The sequence below is a fragment of the Montipora foliosa genome, chromosome 4, assembly GCF_036669935.1.
Source record: "Montipora foliosa isolate CH-2021 chromosome 4, ASM3666993v2, whole genome shotgun sequence".
Taxonomy (NCBI): Eukaryota; Metazoa; Cnidaria; class Anthozoa; order Scleractinia; family Acroporidae; genus Montipora; species Montipora foliosa.
Genome location: NC_090872.1, coordinates 39,929,600 through 39,939,599, shown reverse-complemented (window position 1 = coordinate 39,939,599; position 10,000 = coordinate 39,929,600). Strand labels below are relative to the sequence as shown.

The window sequence follows — 10,000 nt, the reverse complement described above, 5'->3', positions numbered from 1 at the left end:
CTGGCTGCACTTTTGCACTTTTGTTTGTACGTTAAGAGGATTGTGAATTGTGAGTCAAATATTACGGATGAAAATGGCTATATTTGCTGCCGAGGTTACTTGTCGGCCAGTCTAATCGTGTTCGTTTCAAATGAACGAATTTCTGGATTTGTTGATGTCTTCGTTGTGCTCACAGAAGGGACTTAAAGATCTAGGACGGACGCGTCAACGAAAGCGTCACCTCAAATATAACTTTGCAATATGTCCAATATCGTAAATCATCAAGCAACTTGTCATGCGCCTCTCTCGGCAGCAGGAAGTTATTATTAGCTAATGGAAAATTTTATTTTTTATTGCCTTATTTGTCTTCCCTGCCTTTCTAAAATGGTCCAGAATCGCTCCTCCCAGGCTGGTTGAAATCTAGCCACAAATATCGTTGTAAGGCCAACCTTGTAGCTATCTCTCCTTCTCCATCTAATACTAAACCTGCGAAGTCATCCAAGCTGTTTGTGCCGTCTTTCTTTCTCTCCAATGTCATGTCGTTGGCGCCGAAAATAGATGAGATTCGTGAAGTCGTCCATTATGCAGATTTCGACCTTGTATGCATAACAGAGACTTGGCTCAAAGACCACATTGACAATAATAATGTCTCCATCTCTGGCTATAATGTGATCCGATGAGATCGAAGTGAAGCAGAACATGGAGGAGTGTGTTTATACATCAAGGAGTCTATCCATTTCAATATTATTGATGACATTATGGACAGAAGGTTTGAGGGTTATTTGGACTCAAATGCGGCCTTCGCGTCTCCCAAGGGGCATTACTAGTATTGTAATCGGGGTTGTTTATCATCCACCGAACGCGGCAGACTCGCCTATGCTGGATTATTTGTATGACTGTTTATCGTTGATTGCGGCATAATTTTACTTGGCGACTTCAATAAAACTTTGTTCAAGAAATCGTCGCGTATCAGTAACAGTTTTGATTTGAAACAAATCGTTACCTTTCCAACTCGCGGCAGAAACACCTTAGATCCGGTGTTTACAAATTTGAAGGAGCTCTATTCCCCTCCGATCCAGCGCCCTGCTTTCGGTTTATCCGATCATTTCTCTTTGGAAGTCCAGCCACTCGTGCGTTCTCAACGGCCAAGAACAAAAGCCACTGTGAAATCGAGAGACTTACGGCCTACAAAGCGTATGGCTATGCGCACATATCCCGAAGAAATAGACGTTAAGTAACCTTGTCCATAGTAAAGATTCCTGCGATGCTGGAGACCATAGTTAAGATCGAAATGGATATTCTCCTTCCTTTAAAGTCCAAGTCGGTACAAACAGATGAACCGCCCTGGATCAACCAACAATTGAAGGGTCTCATTCACCGCCGCCAAAAGGCTCTTGTTCAAGGCGACCGGAAGCTGTACTGTCCCTTAGGAATCGCGTTATCGCGAAAGGAAAGCATGCCGTGAAAAGTTCTATAATCTCAAGGTCGAACATTTAAAGGACTGTAGGCCAACAGCCTCGTGGCGTGAAGTTAAGAAGCTCAGCGGTATGTCGGATGCAGCCACAAGAAGCGCTAATCCAGCGACTCTCTACCAACATATTGAATGCGGCTCCTATGAGAGCCTTCACCCCCCTTACACCGTGTATCTCAACTAATTCTGACCGAGATACTTCTTTTCAGGTTTCAGAATTCTCTGTTTTTAAGAAGCTAACAGCCTTAAATCCAACTAAGGCCCTTTTCAAACATCGAACTTTACATGTGCAAATGAGCGAAAACAATAGATTTTTCTCGAGTCATTTGAATTAGATTCGGCACATGGAAAGTTCGACGTTTGAAACAGGCCTAAGGCCACCGGTTCTGACGGAATCTCAAAGAGAATGCAGATTTATTAGCACTGCCTGTTTCTGACATCCTGAACTGTTCGTTTAAAGAAGCATGGTTGCCTCAGTCTTGGAAGGACGCTGACATCGTTCCTGTTCCAAAGCAGAAACCAATACATGATGTAAACAAACATATCCGCCCAATATGCTTGACTCCTGCACTCTCTAAGGTTGCTGAAGATTACGTCATGGAGTGTTTTCTCAAGCCTGTTGTCTTGGCAAAATTGGATGTACGGCAGTTTGGGACTGTGCCAGGTTCCAGTATAACACAAGCACTAATAAGCATGGTCCATGCGTGGCTTTAGTGCTACTGATGGGAATGGTAAACAAGCGCCTTTATTTTCTACGCCAGCTAAAGCGATCACACGTTAAGTTAAGTCGGTAGAACCTCTGCTTTTCTACTTGACATGTATAAGGCCTGTTACCGTCTGAATACGCATGCCCTGTTTATCATCATAGCTTCCCGCAATACCTTTCATTCGATCTTGAGGGATGCCAAAGGCGAGCACTGCGTATTACTTATCCTTGTTGCTCATATGATGAGGCCCTTTCCATGACCGGGTTAGTCCCTTTGCACAAGCGCCGCGAGCTCTTAAGTGATAAACTTTTTAATTCTATCTTATGCAACCCTTCGCACAAGCTGTATAGCTTACTTCCTTCCAAGAACAAGTGCAAAGTTAATTTAAGGAATAAGCGTGCTTTTACCACACGGCGTCTCAATACTATCCGCACTCGCAGTAGTTTTATCCATCACTATGTCAATAAGGCAATGATGTAAATATTTCCTTTTTAATATTTTCAGAGTTTTTAGGCTTTCCTGATTTTATTGTAAATCATACGTAATTCAGCTTATGGCTGCCATGTTTTTGATCAATAAAATATCCATCTCTGCAAGCTAAATTCGATGCCGCCGCCGCCGGCTACGAAGCCGCGTGCAGCGACAGTGATTATTTCGCGGCACACTTGTTGTCATTAGAATATCGCAAAAGGTAAGTTGTGTTTCATGCGGTTGTGTGATTTACAAATTGGGTTAACTGTGTAGTATTATAGTTGTAATTAAAAGATATTTTTGGCGTTCTCTTGCAGTATCACTCCCGGCCAGTTTTGTCAAAAGGAATGCGCCCTAAGTCATGAGTTCTCCCCATGTAATAGAAATTTCAACGAATTGTTTCGGTCAAGTGTAAATTTGAACTATCCCTTTTTACTACGTATTACGGTCTGCTTAAAATCCAAGGTTACCGTTCAGTATCACATTTCTCGAGATAAAAATATTCAAATTATAAAAATCCTTCGCTACGTTAAACAACCCCCAAGTGAAAAAGAGACGTTTGCGCATATATTATTAGGTAATGAATGGTAAATAGTTCAACATTTTGGTGACTGTACTTTAATCTTCTTACCTTTCGTAACATTTGCCTTGAACCCAACGTAGTCTCCGTCCATACCATAAACGTCTGACACAAACTCTAACGTCATGAAGTTGGTAGAAGAGTACATTGCTTGAGGAAGTCCTGTATATCTTCCACTTCCACATAATCTTGTCAGCAATTCACTCTGAACAGAAGGCCCATCTCTCACTACGAGAGCGTCCTTTGGACAGTCGTAACCTCCGTCATCGGAAATGTCAAACTTTGTAAACTCAATCTTGAGGCGATATCCCGAAGGAGCAATCAACGACCACACAAAGTGGGAATTTCTGGGGTATTTGCCGGGAAATTCTGGACTAGTAATTGTGTCATTTGAAGCTTCCCGCAAATCAATTGCTGCAACAAAAAACAAATGACTACAAGTAAGAACAAAGCAACTACACCTCACATACTTTAACACCCAAGACGCTTTCTGCTGCCGTATTTTCCTATTTGTCTAATTCCCACTTTAATAGGATTCTTTATCAACCAAATGAATCTAGAATCTAAAGGTCCCTGATATTTTTAAAGCAGCGGTGGGACCTTCGCAGCAACTATTATTTTCAATTTTTTTACTCTAATTCTTCCACATAAGACCTAATACATTAATTAGAAATAAAATACTCACTTTGTTTAAATGGTAAGGTTATGTAACGAGCAGAAAATTGGCTTCTAGAATCGCCATCTGATACATTAAATTCAATATAGAGTGAGCTCTTTGTGGTGGCGATGGGGTCTGGCAAACCACTTTGACAGTATTCGATCCAGGGTTGGTCTGTCGAACTATCTTTGAACTCTATGCGCGTATCTTTTTCAGTGCAATAGTCTTTATGTCGAGGAGAGCTGACAAAGGAACTTTCTAGGGTATAGCTAGTGAAGTAAAAGATAATCCGTTGATCTGTAGGAACACTGATTATCCAGATGCACACCCCGCCTGCTTCGTATGGAGCTGGACTGATTATCACACCTTCAGTCTTCTCTAAGATTACAGGAGCGCCGCCACATCCTGCGAACATTGGAAACAAAATGATAACTTACCCTTTCAATTAAACCCATCAACAATGGATGAGCTTGGGGAATGATGTCTGAAGTTGGAACCACAAGACAAATCGAGCCTAAAGCGTGGGGTAAACATGACAAGCCTGTGAGGGAAACCAAGATAGTTACCACATATTTACCAAGCCAAGAGGGATGGGAGGGCCGGGAATAAAATCAGCAAGAACTGCCCAATAGCGGGAAACAAACGCATTATTACTTGACACTGATGCGAAGCTTAGTAATCAAAAAGCGTAAAGAAAAGTAGGCTTCTTACCTCCGAAAGAAGACTTGATAGTAGAAAACAACAAGAACACTGGAGAAAAAAATGACAGTCAGATAATGGACCGGACGCAACCGTTTGTTCAGAATTTAAATGGAACAGACATTTTCGCAAACGCTTTCTTGAAAAATTTTGATTCACTTTTTGGAGAAGTCCGTTTTTTCGAAATTTCAAAATTACATTAAATCTTTTGTCCATTCGCGATTAGATTTCGGTGAGACACACTAAACAGCCATTGATTTGATCGAAAATTCAAGTAAATTTCGCTCCAAGCAAGAATCGTACGAGATCAGCATCCCTGTTGAAAAACCCGATCCTTTGACATCTGAATTTTTTTTGTAATTGAAACCGGAAATATTGCTTTAATAGCTGGTAGTAGCCAAAACGCGGGGCCGGGGCCGGGGCCAGGGTCGGGGCCGGGGTCGGGGTGTCTTTTCTTTTTCCCTTTTTTTTCGCATTGTTATTATGCTAACAAGCCCTGATTTACATGTAAAAGCACACTGGTTTTTGTTTTCAAAACAAGATCACCCCAGACTCACTTCCCTTTAACTCCAGGGCCCGGTTGTTCAAAAGCCGATTAACGCTAATCCCAGATTACAAATTAACCAAGGAGTTTATTTCTCTACTCCCAAGTGCTGTTCAACGCTGATATTCGGCAAAATTTTAAGCGGGCCCAGGTCCCTTAGGACACGACTGTAAAGTGGTACATAAGATAACATAATTTGATGAGCTTTAGCTTGGTAGATAGAAATATGTGTATCACTGCATAGTAGGAATACTCATTGACATTTACAGCATTTTAAGAAAAGATGGGTCAATTTATCTGCTTTTTTTAGAACTCTGGGCCCGGTTGTTCAAAAGTCGGTTAACTTAATCCAGGATTAACGTAAACTTTTGTTTCATGTTTTCAACTTTTTGGTTAAAGTTTCTTTTGCTCATTTTTGTTTTTTAAGATCGACATCTACTAATGTAAATTTTATCCGAATATCAGCGTCGAACAGCATTTGGGAGTAGAGAAATAAACTTCTTGGTTAATTTTAATCTGGGATTAGCGTTAATCGGCTTTTGAACAACCTGGCCCAGCTGTACTACCCTGGGTTCCAGAGGTTATTTTCTCGCTATGAAAAGAGCGAGTCACGAAGCGGCGAGAAAAACCTCTGGTACAGGCCGTTAAAAACCTCACTTCCATGCAAACCAACTTATTTTGATTGACTTCCAGAGTAAGAGTTTATTTTAGAAACTTGGGCAAACCGGTTTAAAAATATTTGTGCAATGTTTACCGGTCACTCTACTGGGAAATTCTCACAGTGGAGTGAATTAATCGTTGTCACTGTCACGTAACAAAAAACTAAAATCGAAACTGTTCAATGAAATAAGCCGAAAACTTGGAATGTTGTAGGAGACATATTCATAAATCACCTCACCAGTACTCAAGTCTGTGCGATACATCGTTTCTGAGTTTTTTGTCGAAGAGTTTCACGCAACTATTATTTGTTACAAATGCAAACGTGAATTGGAGAAATACGAAAATTGCATTCAAGTCCTAGAATTAGAACTGAAAAAATTTAAAGAACTTTACGAGTCCCTGGAGCAGTTTCAATATGACTCGAGGCATTGAGGTGTAAAGATGTCAGAAGCTCAGTCACACCTTCGTCAAATTCCCAAACAAAATCAGAGTGCTTGTTCGATTACGCCCCCTCTAAGGCCACCCAACAGCAAACATTCATCCAGCGTCAATGAGACGAATTAACCTTAATCTGCCAGCCATGAATTTGTGATTATCGTGTCGCTATCGCTGCTGTACCGTTCATAGTCTTCTTGTATTACACCAGTGAAAAACCGGTTTGATCGTCCCCCTCGACTTAACCAATGGCAATCCTTATAAAAAACGGTTTGTCGATCGACCAATGAAATCTCCAGGGTCAAAAGTTGACTCTGGAAGTGGAAAGCGCAACGTGATTGGGGCGGCATGTTCAGAAAGGTTAACAGCCTGTACCAGGGGTTTTTCTCGCCGCTTCGTGACTCGCTCTTTTGTCGCTCTTTTCATGGCGAGAAAATAACCTCTGGAATCCAGGGTACAGCTGTACTGTTGTTTTCGAATGACTGAAATCTGTCCTTCATTTATGGTGGAAATTAGTAAAAAACATTAAGGAACTTACGGAAACTATGAAAGTTCTTAAGGGACATCTTAGGTTCTTTTCTCGAAATCGGACTTTGATTTACTATTGTTTGCGTGTGTTTTAAAATCGAAGTTGGTTTTTGCGAGCATCTGACTTAGTCTTTCCGAAAATCGGAGTTTGTTTTGCGAAATTAAGATAATTTCCGAAAATGCTAAAATTGGAGTTTATGAAATATACGCCAACTGCCAGAAACACTGAAGACTCGCTGAGCTCCACACTTTAAAACAGCATTGTAATGTTTACTTCTTGAGAAAAAAACAGAAACAAGATGATCGTCACGTAGTCACGCAACGTTCTCATTTGCTCGTTTTGATGTCATGTTGTTGTCTGTCTTTACTACAAACGGTTTGTAGTAAAGCCAGAGTCGCACGGGAACTTGCTAGTCAATTCTATCCGAACGTCAAGGGATCGAATCCAATATCACAAAAAAAAAACACACCAACATTGAAAACAATTTTGCGAAAACAAGCAAATGAGAACGTTGCGTGACAACTATCGTGGAACTGTGTTCTGTTTCGTTTTAATTGTATTGCGGAGGTTTTTAAGAAGTAAACATTAAGATGTGGTTTTAAAATATGGAGCTCAGCGAGTCTTCAGTGTTTCTAGGAGTTAGCGTATATTCCCCACAAAAACTCCAATTTCAGTCTGAAATTCTCTTAATTTCGAAAAACAAACAAAGATGTCCCTTTCGTATCTTCCGTATGTTCCCTATTTTTTTTACTAATTTGCACCTTAAATGAAGGAAAGATGCCGAACATTCGAATATAACATTACAGGAGAATAACGTCAAAATTTGAAACAAAAAAATTTGGAAAAATATGACACCCCGACCCCGGCCCCGCGTTTTGGCTACTACCTTAAAGGGGCTACGTCACGCAATTTTAGGCAATTTCAGCACTAATCGAATGGTCAGAGAGAATTAACTAAAATATCAAAATAACTGTTCAAAACTATAGAAGAACTCTACCAAAACACAGGGAAGCCAAGAAGGGACATGGATGGATAAAACTGGAGAGGATTGAAATGGATTGAATTTGGGTAAATTTGAAAAATGTCGGGCCACCTTTTTTCAAATTTATATCAGTCTATATCAAAATGTCATTTACAAAGCTGGAAAATCATTCTCAGTTGTTATGTGGCCGTGATTTTGCAAATGAAAGACTCTTGCTCTGCCAATTCGACGTTTAGAGCTCATAATTAACAAAATTAAACAAAATTACCTAAAATAGCGTGACCTAGCTCCTTTAATAGCTGCGCCGAATAAAGCTGCTCGTAGTTCAGTCATGCAAGCACAAGCTGTCAATTACTGTAAAATGCTAATGTATCCAGAACACATCTAATCTTTGAACAATCGTTGCATGTTCATACAATAAAATCCAATCCACCAAAAGAAAAAAACTTTTTAGTTGTTTTCACGGATTTTCATCACATTATAGCAGGTTTTTAGACCCAAATGCAAACGTCCAGTACGCTACATAGCAAGATCCAGACGAAGAACAACATACAACTATTTGAAATCGTCGATCGCCTCTAAGGCATCGTTCGACCTCACTGCTGTCAAACTGAATAATGATAAGGCCATTGAAGTAACTCGATCCCTTGAATAAACACATGATTGCCAAAAGGAAAGATCAGCAACAAATTAAATATTATTGACATTAAGAACCCGCAAATGCAACTATAAGATCAGGGGCCAAAATGCTTGTTGGCAGTCTGAAAACGTGAACCTTGATCGAAAAGTGGTATGACAGTTGACATTTGAATGGAAGTCCATTTGCAACTCTTACCGGCTCCAAATATAACGCGCATGATACTCGGTATTTTAGCCTTGCAGCTGAAAACTTGGACACCAAGCGACGCTCAAAGGATCTTCGGAAAAACAGGATCCGTGGTAAAACTTTCAAACCAAGGTGTGTACAACGCGCCCCGATGGAGAAGGGCCTGACACCAACAATACTGTGAAAGGATTGTGTTACCAACTAACGCGGTTACACATCGACACCGTTTGTAACTGCAGAATACCGTGCCACTCGAACAAAGTTCTGGGTAGCCGGCTAGGCGGTACGCAGAAGCTAATAAATTAAATTTAAAGTATGTAATTTATTTAAGTAACAATAAATTGCGAATTGAAAATGGCTAGCTTACTGAGCTGGGTACTCGGTACGCAGTGAGACAATCAATTCAAGATGGAAGTTTCTCTTTGAAACTGGCTTCGCGGTACGCGGTAGGCAGTGAGATAATCTCGTAAAAAGTGCAGTTAACCAAACCGTAAATTGAGAGCTAAAATGATAAAAGAGCGCTTAGGCCTAATTACTGAAACGAGCGCTTAGGCTTAATCAGTAAACGAGTGATATTTTGTTCACACGATCTCATGAAAAGTGTAGTTAACCAAACCGTAAATTGAAAGCTAAGATGTTAAAAGAATGCTTAGGCCTAATCACTGCAACGAGCGCTTAGGCTTAATCAGTAAACGAGTGCTATTTTCTTCAGAGGACCTTGCATTTGAAAAATGCAGTTAACCGAACCGTAAAATTCACAGTCGATCACCTTAGGACGTTCGCGCGCGCGCCCATTCCTACTGCGCATTTTTTCGCTCATGTCACGCACACTTCATGAATCGCAGATCACAAAGGTAAACACGATGCTAAAAGCGCAAACATTTTCCACAAGAATGGAACGTGACAGCATGTGGCATCATGGGATAGCTGTGGACCCAGGTCTTCTAGGAAATGTCACGCAATGGCGTGACAGTGCGAATAGACAATCGCTTTGAGAACTTCGCAGCGATTTACTCTCTTGAATGCTAGGTGACCCCCATTTTTTTTCCCGTAGATCACTTTCTTTCCTGATTTTGCCCATTTTATCAAAAAACAAAAAAAAAATCTGTACCTGAGAAGTTACAAATATTTTGCCTTTTATTTCTTTTGTGCGAGCGAAGTTGACTGATAGGTATCGTTTTTCAAGGTCTATTTCACCTCAGAAAAAGACGTCAGCTGCAAAAGTTTGTTTAGTTATATTAGCACTGGACGAAAAAATGGATTTACTCGAGTTTGCGAATTGAGCAAATATGTGGCAAATTTAGGGCTTTTGACATGCAAAGCTTGCGCAAACTTGAATGTTTGTTTTGTAGGAATTTGTGTGCAAATGTTAAGGAAATGTAATTATTTGCTTGGCATTTGCGTGCTATGCAAATCTTTAATGTTTCCACAGATTTGCTCAAATTTGCTTCACAACAAA

The 10,000-nt window shown here is 40.4% G+C and overlaps 1 protein-coding gene across 1 annotated transcript in view; it reads right to left on the bottom strand.

Moving 5' to 3' along the window:
* The window catches only part of LOC137999260 (dorsal-ventral patterning tolloid-like protein 1), an 18,024-nt gene extending 9,338 nt beyond the window's left edge, over positions 1–8,686 (bottom strand). The window contains exons 1-4 of the mRNA XM_068845102.1: positions 8,551–8,686; positions 4,578–4,616; positions 3,894–4,271; positions 3,260–3,622 (exon numbers count right to left, since the gene is read on the bottom strand). Of these exons, the coding sequence (XP_068701203.1) occupies positions 3,260–3,622; positions 3,894–4,271; positions 4,578–4,616; positions 8,551–8,572 (802 nt within the window). The 5' untranslated portion in view covers positions 8,573–8,686. The remainder of the gene's footprint in view (positions 1–3,259; positions 3,623–3,893; positions 4,272–4,577; positions 4,617–8,550) is intronic.
* Between the last annotated feature and the right edge of the window lie 1,314 nt (positions 8,687–10,000).